This window comes from Rissa tridactyla, chromosome 8 (assembly GCF_028500815.1).
Source record: "Rissa tridactyla isolate bRisTri1 chromosome 8, bRisTri1.patW.cur.20221130, whole genome shotgun sequence".
Lineage (NCBI taxonomy): Eukaryota > Metazoa > Chordata > Aves > Charadriiformes > Laridae > Rissa > Rissa tridactyla.
Window position 1 is genome coordinate 45,500,952 of NC_071473.1, and position 12,598 is coordinate 45,513,549.

General features: G+C 52.5%; 1 protein-coding gene across 1 annotated transcript; it reads right to left on the reverse strand.

The window, feature by feature from the left end:
* Positions 1-110: 110 nt before the first annotated feature.
* On the reverse strand, positions 111-11,708 carry LOC128913645 (vitamin D3 hydroxylase-associated protein-like). Its single transcript, XM_054211614.1, has 15 exons — positions 11,411-11,708; positions 9,880-9,993; positions 8,342-8,485; positions 7,260-7,393; positions 6,669-6,875; positions 6,152-6,192; positions 5,799-5,923; positions 5,028-5,153; positions 4,095-4,192; positions 3,830-3,929; positions 2,932-2,975; positions 2,408-2,447; positions 1,827-1,935; positions 1,361-1,506; positions 111-687 (listed from the first exon to the last, which is right to left on the reverse strand). The coding sequence occupies exons 1-15, from the start codon at positions 11,618-11,620 to the stop codon at positions 562-564; spliced, it is 1,764 nt and encodes a 587-aa protein (XP_054067589.1). The 5' UTR covers positions 11,621-11,708; the 3' UTR covers positions 111-561.
* Positions 11,709-12,598: the final 890 nt, after the last annotated feature.

Consider the following 12,598-nt stretch of genomic DNA (forward strand, 5'->3'; position numbering starts at 1 on the left):
GCTGTTACTGTCCGGTGGGAAGGTGTTTGTATGATCTTTGAGTAATAACCGTGCGTTCGTATAATCATACCCATCAGTGAAGGATTACTGGAGTTTATGCTAAGAGGTGCTTAATAGCTACGTTTTTATTTTTGTGAGCAAAATACGGTGAGGGGGAGGGTAGACATGGCTGTGTTCCGTACAGGGCAGCCCATGGTTACATCCACATGAAGTTACTCCAGTGCCGGCAAGAAAATACTATTGAGCGTTTGTCATCCTTTTCTCTCGGGAGAAGCAGCACAGATGAAGACGAGGGTGAACCCCCATCCATGTCCATCCCTCCAGGAAGGTGCAGTTCATGGATTTATCGTCATTTGAACCCAGTTTGAGCCAGTCCTGCCCTCTGCGTGGCATCTTGGTTCCTTATGCGATCCGCGCTTATTGGCAAGGAGGAGGGTCAGGAAATGGCTTTTCCTTCCTCCTGCCCTCCTCGCTGTAATCTTTGTGCTTCCGATGGCAAAAGAGCAGCCCGTGCAGCGCCGTCCCGTCCGCCCCCGGCCTGGCAGGCGCGGGCACTGGGGGCTACGCCGCTCTCTTCTCCCGGCTGAGGGTCTCCACCTCCTTCATGAACCGCAGACACAGCTCGTCCCGCCACGGCAAGGCCACGCACTGCACGGCCACGGGCAGCCCCGCGGCTCCCGCCACGGCCTGCAGCGGGGGCACAAGCGGTGAGGAGTTACCGAGGTGGTGGGGCAGGGGGGGTTGGGGCGGACCTCCAGTGGCTTTTGGCGACTTGGTTTAGGCAAGCGTTTCTTCCCGGCGGGTTGGGGAGGTGGGCGGCTGAGCCTTGCCATTCCAGCAGCGTTAGCGCGCTGGGGCAAAGGGGAGGCTCTTGAGGGCTTCCTTGAAGAAATGGTTGCTAAATCTTGGGCAGCCCCCCCCAACCACTCCCTGTCCATCTCTGCTTTAAGCTGTCTTGCAGCCAAATCCCTTTTCCCTCAGCGTCCTCACTCCTGCTCCGTGCTCCGCTGGCAGCCTGGGCCTGGCGAAGGCGTCAGGGAGCCGGAGGCGCGTGCGGTGCTGTGGGCCGCCGCTGGCACAAGGACCTACACGAAGAAGCCTTGCTGCATGGCTCCTTTCTCGTGTCAGCCTATAATCCAGCCTGGGGGTGCTACCCCCACACTGACTTCTGTTTTTGGGGCTTAGGAGAAATGGGATTTGCAAGGGGTTTATAAAAAAAGAGGTGAATTTTTCTGTTTGTTTGTTTTTTTTCCTCTATGCCCATATTGATGGAGACATTTAGGAGCCCCTGATTTCAGCAAGACTGTTACTTGGACATCCATCAGCGGTCTCTGCTTCCAACACTTTCCAGGTCACATACCTGTTTCAGCGTCCGGTCCCAGGGGTCACCGCAGCATCCTCGGTAAAGCTTTAGCTCTTCCTCATCGGCTTCTGTCACCGTGCTGACGGGTACAACCCCAGCAGGGAAGTTCAAGACATTGTACAGCATCGTGGAGGAGATGGCAGCTGAGAGAAGCAGAAGAGAGAATGCGGGTGGTCGCCCCCTCCTTCAAACTTACACTTTGCCTGCCCACCGAAGCCCCTGAGATTGCACAGGGCTGGTCATCTGCTGCACCAAGTTCTACTGCAAGAAACAACTGCCATCAGATCGCTTCATCTATATGTCTGTCCCCGTCTGCTCAGATAGCTTTATGGTGGTGATTTTTCCTGCTTAATGCCCATAAAATGCTTAGGTGGGTGGTGAAGCTCCATGGTAGCAGGTGTTTCTGTCCAGTCTCAACCACTGTGGTCCTCTGCCCTCCCGGGAAGGTCCCAAACTCACTTACTGAGGAGTTTCCCGGGGTATCCTGTGGTGAAGGCAGGCCCCAGGACAGGGCACAGCACAACGTCCAGCTGGAGTTCCCTCCACCGGGCGATGAACTCGGTGCGGTATGCCTTGGGGAGGAGAGGGGAGATGACATGGAGGCCATGTCCACGCCTGGAGCATCTTCACTTCTCCAGGGTATGCGCCAGGCTCTGGCACGGCCAAGGGGGCAGCAGCAGCAGCCGCCATGCTCGAGGGAAGAAGCAGGGGAGGGTGTAAGTGTCTGCCTCCACAGCATGGGGCCAGACTGTGGCCAGGAATTGGAAAGGTCCCTCTTTAGCTGTGCCCACTCCCAGGACAGGCTTTGTTGGGCTGGGACCGTCAAGCATAGGCTTTGGGTATGAGCACTGTGGGCAACCCATAAAGTCCTGTCTGGGTTGACCCATCTACCCCATTCCTCGCTCTCTTTTGTGCCTTTTCCTCCATGTTCTCTCCTCCCCAGCCCCGCCCCACACAGTCTGACTGATGACCCTCCAACCTGGCACTTGTCATAAGGCCTCAACTTCTAACATGATGCTGGAGAGAAGAGTCCTCAAACCGTACCTGTATTTCATGGTGATGATTCCACATCTCCTTCACTGACCTGCACGTGGAAATCGTAGCAACATTTTTAAGCTTTAAGAGGAGGAGGAGGAATTGCTTAAATAATTCTCCAGGTTGATAAGCCCCGGTGATTTTAGCAGTTATTTAAAATGATACATCTTTCCCAATTGCTCTAAAGTTTCCTTTGGCATTTGGCCAAGCAATTAAGCAACAAACGTCTGGAAGTGGTAGAGAGGTTGTTTTCTTTTGTGAGCCTGGATTTAGTACTCATCGCTGCCACAGGTTTCCTGTACGACCTTATCCATCCGAGCCCCTCAGTCCTTTCAGGATAACACTAGGGGCACTGCAGCACTGGGGAGATGTGTTCCTAAAGACCGAAGCCGTGTCCAGGATGAAGGGACAGCCCCTGCAGGGAGCAGGGCAGAGCCTGTCGTGAATCCAGTCCACCCCCCTACCCCACCGTGGACGCTTAGAGAAGGTACCGTTCATTTTCATAGACATCCCTGGGGACAATGCCACCATACCTCATTCCAGCCAAGGCGCTCAGGTAGTCAGCCAGGCGGGGAAACTGGAAAGGCAAGAGGTTCCTGTGAGGGACATGACACGGGGACGCAGCAACTTGTGCGGTCCCGAGAAACCCCCGCTCCAATCATGCCTCCGTCCCTGGGGATATGCTGCACTGAGGGTGAGCGACGGTGATTAAAAATGCTCCTCGTGGTTCCAAATTTACTTTGCTTCCAGCTTCTGGTTGTTTGTTTGTTCCCAATTTGTTTCTTACAGCCCCGTATTTCCTGCTCGCAGAGGAATGCGCTGACCGTAACCAAGTCACCTTTCATTATTTTTGATAAATCAAACATATTTTTTTTTAGCTCGGTACCTCACAGAAACAACACCTCTGCAAGCACTTTGATTGCCTCCCACTCGCTGCTAGCTTTTTGATCCTGTCAGCTGGGAACAACCCAACTGGACAGAGAGGCAGAGAGAATGGAGGATGGAGGAGAGAAGCCCTATGAAAGGATGCTCAGCTGATGAAAGGGGCCAGCCCTTATTAATCACCAGGAGTCTCCATGAAGGGGTGCTCTTTGGGAGGCCTCCAACATGGGGACAGACCTTCAACCTCCAGTCCCTCTGCTGCGGTGATCCCAATGCATGAATCTGGGCACGTCTTGGTCTAGCATTTGAGGAACCACTTGCTGCGGGCTCTGCATTAATCTTTTACAGCTCTTGGCTGGTCCTTCTCTCATTTTCCTTTGCACTGGATAAATCCCAGCAGGGGTCTAGGAAAGACCTTCCAAAGTGATAGCGTGTGCCTTGACCTGAAATCCCAGTGTTTCCAGTTAAAGGTGTTTCTCAGTATCATTGCGCTCTCGAGCTTTGCCTTGCGGACACCACTCCGCTTTGGGCCTGAGGCCGGAGACTCACCAGAGGTTTCAGAATCAGAGCCAGCAGCTTCTTCCCCAGCCTCGGGATCTTGCAGCCATTCACCTGTGATTTTAAGCTTGGATCTACAATACCTCCTGTGCTGAGAGACAGCAAGAGGAGGGGGTCATGCCAGAGAAGCTGTCTGCCCTTTCTCAGAAACCTGAATATGTCCCGTTTGGGGTGGGAGGGATGGGCTCGTTTTGCCCGTGCGTTGTGCTCAGGGGCGTGGGGATGGAGGGGTTTCACAGCGCTGCTGCCTACTTACAACACGTCCAACCAAGCACGGCCTCCATCGGCAAAAAACGTCTTCAAAAACAGTTCAGTCATGACATAGTGGATCCGAGGTGGAGAAAAGGGCACCAGCTGCACCAAAACACAAGATTATGTGGCTGCCGGGGGTTGTGAATAATTTCCAACTGTGGATATACTTCAAAGGCAGAGCAGCACCTCCCTGGGCTCCACACGCCAACGGAGGCCCCGGTTCAACCCTTTACCAGCCCAAGCATCTCCCCGTGGGATTATTCCTCCCTAACGGCTGTTTGGCTCAGCTCTGAGATCTCTTCAGAGCTGTTTCCTCCTCCATCCTGCTCCAGGCAGTCACTGCGCCAGAACCTGCACCGATTTCCCACCTCTCCCAGCAGAATCGACATCTCGCAGACATGGAATCACTTGCATGTTTCCACAGGTAGGTCTAGATGGAGGGAAAGGTATTTCCCATCCCGTGCCCTATGGTCCACTTCCGTCAGTGATCCAGGAAGGACAAGAGGTCTCTATTGGCATTGGAGAGGAAGGAGGAAAGCACCTCCCAGAGCCCTGCTGGGGGTGGACACACCTAGAAAATGCTGGGGCAAGCTTCCAGGGTCAAATGCAGAACTTTATGGATGCTGCTGTCTGGTGTGGACCACAGCCACCAGGAGAGCAGAGATGGATTCGTGACACCCCTGGCTCCTTGCAGATACAAGTTTGCTAATTGCTAGTGCTAGTTGCTAATTGCCTCACGAGAGGCACTGCTACCCTGGGTAGGCATGTGTCCGCGTTGCGTCACGTGGCTGTAGTAACTTAATCTCATACCTCTGGTGGGTCACTTATCCCACAGCTGGGCTTGGGGCCTACGTCTGGTTTGTGGAGGGTGGTTTCAGCAGCGAGGAGCAAAGCTGGGGACGCCCCGGGAGGAAGAGCGTGGGGTGGTTGTGCTCACCTGGTGGCCGGCTGCCTGCAGAGCCCCCCGGGTTTCCTGCACCGCTCGCCGCATGCAAGGGGGCAGGGGGAAGTATCCGTCGGTGTCGTAGTACCCGACCCGCAGAGGAGCGGAGCTGGAGTACACCTGGGGCAAAGAGACACCATTAGGTCAAGCATTTCCAACCCTGCTGGGGGTAGGACTGCCGCCGTGCTGAAGCCCACTGCAGAAGGGGGCGAAAGCTCCAGAAGTTAGGGAGTAACTAATTTTCTGGTTTGCTGCTTATAATTTCCATAGGTTACCCTTTCCCAATGTCCACCCTTACCTTTCTCTCCAGCCTCCCCTTCATCCCTCCCTTCAGATTGAGCACAGCCACTCAAGACCAGTGGATTCAACCATTGCTACAAAGGATGGAGGCGGAAGAACCCCCTGAAGTTCATCTGCTGCTGAGGGAAAGGAAATGTCCTCGGCCAAGAGATTTGCTGCGGGAGCTCCTGACTTTGTCTCGTCTTCCCCTAAAAATTTCCAGCATTTTGCTCCTGGTGTTGCCTTCCTCCCCACTCTTTTCTGGGGCCTCTCAACCTGATAAGCTACACACCAACAGAGAAGGCAGAAAGGATAACTACTTATTAACCTATTTTTTTTTCCTAATAATTATGAATTGTGCCCTCAAAGAGAGCTAACAAGTTACTGGAAACCGGTACTGTAAAGATAACTGGGCCCTTAAAGAATGCATACGTTGAGCGTGCAGCACCCTCAAACGAGCCATGGCTTGCTGACTTAAGGACTCACCTCCTCATCGAAAGGGATGGGGGGCACGGCGGGGTCCAGCCGGAACATCTCCTGGCAGAGCAGCGCCTTCATGCAGAGGGCCAGACTGTCCACGTCCCTCGCCATCGGCCCCACCGCACAAGGAACTGGAGCGGGATGAGAGCAAACATCCATGTTAGGCAAACGGGCGCGCCAAACACTGGTCCACCCCTCGGCATGGCCACTTTGGCTGCAAGGGATGATCAGGCAATGAGGCGGGATGTTTCAGATGGATTCCAGAGAGATTTTGGTTGTCTCAGGCTTTCCTCAGGCCTAGAGGAGGACATAGGACTCTTCACAGCATATAGAGAAAAGCAATTAAAAAATTAATGTACCTGCCAGGATCCCACTGACTGGGCCACTCACTCCGGACAGGCTGCGGGAAAAGAAAAAGCAGTATATTGTCATTTCAGTAATGGTGAGATATTCCCAATACGTTTGAATAGCACAGTGGGGTCTTCCGTGCAAGACCCAAACCAGATGGAAATTATTAAAAGTATTTGATTTGAGTCACATGAAACAGTAAATTTTGGTCAAAGTGAAAAAAAACTAAACCCAACAAATCTTAGTTTTGGTTTAACCGAGAACGTTCCACTTTGGCATTACTTTACCACTTTATCCCCTGTGTCCTTTTAACTCCAGGCCAGATCTACAATGAAAACGTGGCCATTTCCCCACAAAACCTGACAGTGCTGCCTCTTGGGAGAAGTTTTGAGCAAAGTAAGCCAGCCTTTAAGAAACTGTCTTCTGTTTTTCCCCCTTGCCCCTGCCCCTGAATACCTCACCCCTTCTGCTGAGTTTGTCAATTAGCAGGATCCTTGCCGGGTGGGAAGGGCAGACCCCGGCACCTACCTGAGCCTTTCGGCGGTGGGTTTGAGCCCGCACAGCCCGCAGAAGCTGGACGGCAGGCGGATGCTGCCGCCGATGTCCGAGCCGATGCCCAGGATGGAGCCTCCCCCTGCGATCAGAGCTCCCTCCCCTCCCGAGGAGCCCCCGGGGCTCTTCTGGGGGTTGAAGGGGTGCAAGGTCTGGCCGAAGGTGGGATTGCTGCAGTCGTAGCTGGGGAGAAGAAAACCAGCAAGCGGGCTGTCAGGAACGGCCTAATGCCTTGAGTTTTTTGGCTCTCCCTTGTAGCAAGACATAGCCAACCCCATCCTTCCATCCCATAAATCCCTTGGGACACGGCTCATTCCCATGAGCCTCCACTCTCCCTCCCATGCACAAGTACACTTGATTTCTCTTATGTCATCATGTTTTTTTTTTTCCTCTTACTCTTATCTGAAAGCTATTTTCAGTTGGAATGAGATTGTTGGCAGCTGGTGGAAGAGGGACTCATCCAGGAAACATCTCAAGAGACAGGAATGATCCTGTCCCGGGACCTACAGGCTGGTTTTTAGCTTCAGGAGCACAACCAGAGGAAAGATTTCTAATGATGTATGTTACCTGAAGAGGGATTGTGGCACGTTGGTCATTGCAAATGGAATGGCCCCCTGTCTCTTCAAAACTTTGACTAGGACGCTGTCCTCCTGCACCACAGTGCCCAGGCACTGCACAAGCCCACAGGTCGACAGATGCCCCTGCAGAGAGGAGAGGTGACAATGGACAAGGTCAGTGCGGTTCCCCTGCAGTTTTTGGAAGGATGATCTGGTGTTCCCTTTGGTGGTGGTGGTGGTGGGGTACTAACCCACTCCCTTGCAAGCCCTTGCATGAAGGGCCAAGGACTGCCTCTCCTTCCATCCTTGGCAGAGGGCTGCCAAGCACTTCCAGGGTTAAGGCTTCTCCTGAAGCTGACCTTGCTCTTTTCCATGCTGTTTCACTCCCCCTACCCAGATGCAACTCCATAGGTGCACTAGCTCAGGATCAAGCCCAGTGTCCTGCTGTTCAAGTGAAGCCACCATGGACGTTCAGGGAGGGAATATACATCCCCAGCAAACAGGTATGATCCTTTATCAGTTAGTCTTGGTGTTTGGGGCTTGCTTTGGGCTTAGGGCCCTCTGAACTGTCTTGGTAAGTCAATGTGGAGGAGACTGCCTAATAAATTCATCTCGGGAGTGCGTGGTCAATCCTCATCAGGGCTTGTCTGTGGGGGGGTCCCTTGTCCGTCTCATGCACAGGCTATTTGTTAAGGGGCTCAGTGGCCAGGCTACAGCACAACAGGGATTAGAGGTTAACGGTTCCAGCTACTAATGACTTTCTAGAAGCCGAGCCATGTTCTTATCTCTGATACTGCAAACCTCTGAGTAGAAGTGGGAGTTATCACCCAAACAACCGTGTAGCCCAGCCTGTGCTGTCTCACCTATCAAAGAAGAAATCATTTGGGCCTATAACTATTCACCTGTTGGATTTTTGCCGATGGAGGATTCTAACCGCCAGGGTTGCAGCTGCAATGAGATGTGGGGACCCAGCCAGGCTTCCCGTGGTGTAAGCAGGTAGGGATCAGGCCCCTTCCCCATTCTCTGTGTCCCACCACTTCACCACCCAGCCCAGCTCATGATGGGACACTTCACAGGCACAAAGGGAAGCACCTTGTGGCCGATGTGATCCTTGATGCTGACAGGAATGCCATAGAGCAGACCTTTCTCCTCCTGCCGTTGTATTTCCTGGAGCTGCTCCTCACACTCTGGGATAAAATGTCGTAAGCAGTTTGTCTGACGGGTCACTTCCAGGGCCTTTGTCGGGCACATGGAGGAATAGGTGTTAGTTAAGAACAGCTTCGTTTCCCAGCTGCATTCAGTAACTACCTGGATCTTCAAACCAAGGGCCAGTGGCTTGGCATGAATGGTAACGCCCTCCCCGGAACATCCCAGCTCAAACCATCTCAAAGGATTGTCCAGTGATGGGTCCGACCCAGGAAATGTATTGGGTTTTCATGGCAAGATTTTGCTAACTTGGGCGCTACAGGGTTGGCTTCTGAGAGAAGCTGTTAGAAGCTTCCCCCATGTCCAACAGAGCCAATGCCAGCCCCACTCCAAGAGGGACCCACAGCTGGCCAAGGCTGAGCCCATCAGCAACAGTGGTAGCACCTCTGTGATAACATATTTAAGAGGGGGGAAAAGTTGCTGCACAACAACTGCAGCTGGAGAAAGGAGTGAAAATATGTGAGAGAAACAACTCTGCAGACACCACGGTCGGTGAAGAAGAAGGGAAGGAGGCGCTCCAAGTGCCAGAGCAGATATTCCTGTGCAGCCCGTGGTAAAGACCGTAGTGAGGGAGGTTGTCCACCTGCAGCCCATGGAGGTCCATGGTGGAGCAGATATCCACCTGCAACCCATGGAGGACCCCACTCTGGAGCAGGTGGATGCTCGAAGGAGGCTGTGACCCTGTGGGAAGCCTGCGCTGGAGCAGGTTCCTTGTGGACGTGTGGGGAACCCACGCTGGAGCAGTCTGTTCCTGAGGGACTGCACCCCATGGAGGGACCCATGCTGGAGCAATTAGTGAAGAACTGCAGCCCATGGGAAGGACTCATGTTGGAGAATTTTGTGGAGGACTGTCTCCCATGGAAGGGACCACATGCTGGAGCAGGGGAAGAGTGAGGAGTCCTCGCCCTGAGGAGGAAGGATCATTTAAGAGGTGTGAGGAGCTGACCACAACCCCCATTCCCTGTCCCCCTGTGCCACTGGCGGGGAGGAGGTAGAGAAATCAGGAATTAAGCCTGGGAAGAAGGGAGGAGTGGAGGAGTGGGGAGAAAGTGTTTTAAGATTTGTTTTTATTTCTCATTACCCTACTCTGATTTGATTGGTAATAAATTAAACTAATTTCCCCAAGTTAAGTCTGTTTTGCCTGTGACAGTAATTAGTGAATGATTTCTCCCTGCCCTTAGCTTGACCCATGAGCCTTCTGTTATGTTTTTCCTCCTCTGTCCTGCTTGGTTGGAGTCCAGCCAGGGTCAATCCACCACAGAGACAGCGAGATCCCTGCCTTTTCACATCTTTCTCCTGATATCTGCTATGTTAAAGACTTGTCATAATCACCAGCTTCAACAAGTCTTCTCAGCCACTGGCCCACACACCATGGCATGGAGAACATAAGCGATTTGCCCACCACACTGTGGATAGGCACTCACCTTCTCTAAGTACGTGTAGAGGACAGTCTTGGGGGACAAAGACCCTTCCCGCAGTCTCCGACTGAGTTCCAGCAGGGGCAGGGACAGGATGGCATCCGTCTGGACACTGGGGACCTGCAAGGGGTAGATGAAGGGGAAACTCCAGTTACTCTTTGTCTCAGAGAGGATAAATCTCTTAAGTTTTGCCAACGTTATCAACAGAGCTTGCTGGAAAGGTGGACCTGCATGTGGTGGTTAGACCTTGAGCTGCTGAGTGTTTCATCCTGAGTTTGGATGGCATGGACATGGTGAGCACAGGAGCCCAGCTGTCTCTGAAGACGTAGAAGAGCTTCATGACTCCACTGCAGCAAGGGACAAGGCAATGGTTCACATCAGAGCCTTCCTCCTGGCACTGTGGGACTTACCCACTGACCAAGAGGTAATCTCAGCTGAACAAACACCAGCCTGGGCACACAACCCTCAAACTGGCCCTTCAGCCCTCCAAATGGGTACAGACAGTATGGGTCAGCCCAGTCTGAGGACAAACATCTAACAGCTCAAGCCTAGAAAATTGCAAAGAAGTCAGTAGGGACTCACAAGTGGGCAAGGTCTATTCAGGTGAAGACGACTGGAAGTTCTCAGTGCCACCAGCTTTTTTTAAGGTTTTATATTGTATTTATAGATATATATCTCCTCTTTGCTCTTAATTGGGGAATTTATGAAGGGGTCTGAGCAATTTATATCATACTTATAGATATATATTTAAGAAAAAAGGTTGTGAAGGTATGTATCACTTGTAGCTGGTATGCTTTATCTTCAGGTACATTACCTGCGTAAACATGAGCTGGTTTAACCAGTACCTACTCAGAAGCGAATGGAGCAGGAATGAAAGGTGGTTAGAAATCAGTGTTGCAGCAGGACTTCAGGGCCACATCCGCGCTGGTTGGGTGCCTGCCTCGTTCATCCCTATGTCATGTCCTAGTTGCTCCCAGGAGACACTGAACTCCCTGTGCTTCATTAGTGCTAAGTTAGGCCAAGCATCTTCTGGGCAGTGTGCTGGGCCGGGAGGTCTCAATTGCTGGGGACCTTAGTGAAAGCTCTTTTGAAGATTCTCCAAGAGCCATCCAGAAGCCAGGTTTTACAGACAAAGATATAGGGGTGTGGACAGCTGTGCAAACTTAGATTTAGGAAGAGGAAAAAGCTTTCTTGCTTCTATCCATAGAAGCAAGAGGCATTTCTAGATCCTGAAAGGATTGGGTTTTGGATCAATGAAGGTCCAGTGCTTCATCACCAGTGTTGTCCAAAATCTCTTCCCAGTGAGTAATTCACATCTCCCTGGTTGTAGACTCCCACCGCATCTCATCCATCTTGAGGAGGGCAGTGAGCTCCCTTCCTCCCAAGGCAGCCTTTCCTCTTGTTGACGGCTGCTGGTACATCTCCCCTGGACTCCTTATTTTAAAAGCTATGGAGGCATGAGCTGGAAGGAGGAGCTGAAGAACACCAGCAGACACCCTGCTGGGACACAGACCCCCCCCAGAAGGATGTGTTTTACCTGCTCCCTGAACTGCTGGACAACCTTTGCCATTTTCTTCACACCCTCATCCCGGGTCCTCCGAGCCTCTTCCATTTTCTTCTGGATCTGCCTATTGCCCAGCCATTTCCAGACCACCACGGCTGCCGCCGAGCCACTGAGCAGGGCGAGGGCAGCAGAAGGATCCACGTCCCTCTCTGGCAGGAGCTGTCTCAGCTGTTGCTGGATCATAGTGTGGCCTTCTGGTCTCCAGGGATGGAGTGAGAAAGAAAAGCAAGGCAGGAGCAGGAGGTCTTCCCTACCTCCCCAGACCCGTCACTCCTCCCAGCACCACCGCCTCGGGTCAGCAAATAGTCTGTAAGTCCAAAGCTGACCTCGGCAAAGTTGCCTTCGGTGGAGCGTGCAGTGGAGAATGATTAACTGGGAAACAGAAAAGGTGAAGTTTGGCCAGTGAACATTGGGGTGTTGGGTTTATAGGGGCTTTCTGGACTGCGGGAAGTTTTCCGCTGGGGAGGAAGGGCTGTGGGATCAGCTGAACAAAAGAAGCAAGGAAATAGCTGCTCTTCTATTTCCTGCGTAGCCTGAGGGAACAATGGGAGAAGGGGAAAAAACAGCTTGAAATCACAAGGCTTTCCTGCCCAGGGATGGGGAATGGTATGACAGGAGGATGCATAGCTGGGGGGTACCCACTCACTCACCAAATCCCTTAAACCCATGCTGCTCCCATAGTGGCCAGAGGCTGTCTCAGGAGGCCGGTGAGATAGGGCTCAGCACTGCGTCTCCAGGCACCAGAAAGAGAGGCTGTTCCACCCCATGACAGAGCACTCTGGTATTGCCTTAGGAGTGGAAAAACCCACAGGGTTGCAGGCCAGAAGCAAACTATTTCCAACAGACATTAGGACAATGAGTGTCTGAGGTCTTTCCAACACAGATGCCTCTCACTACAGGCACGCAAAGACGATGCACTGAGCTGAAGGCAACAACCAAGCCAACATCAGCCCCAAAAAAACCCACTGTGCTCTGTTTGTGATCTTCTCTGGGGGTTTTGGATGGTGGGTCCTCCTGTGGATCCCACCTTGAAAAAAAGTTTTTGAGCAGCTAGATTGTGCATTCAAGGCCAGGCTTGATGATGCTCTGAGCAACCTGAGCTAGTTAAAGATGTCCCTGCTTACTGCAGGGCGGTTGGACTAGATGACCTTTAAAGGTCAC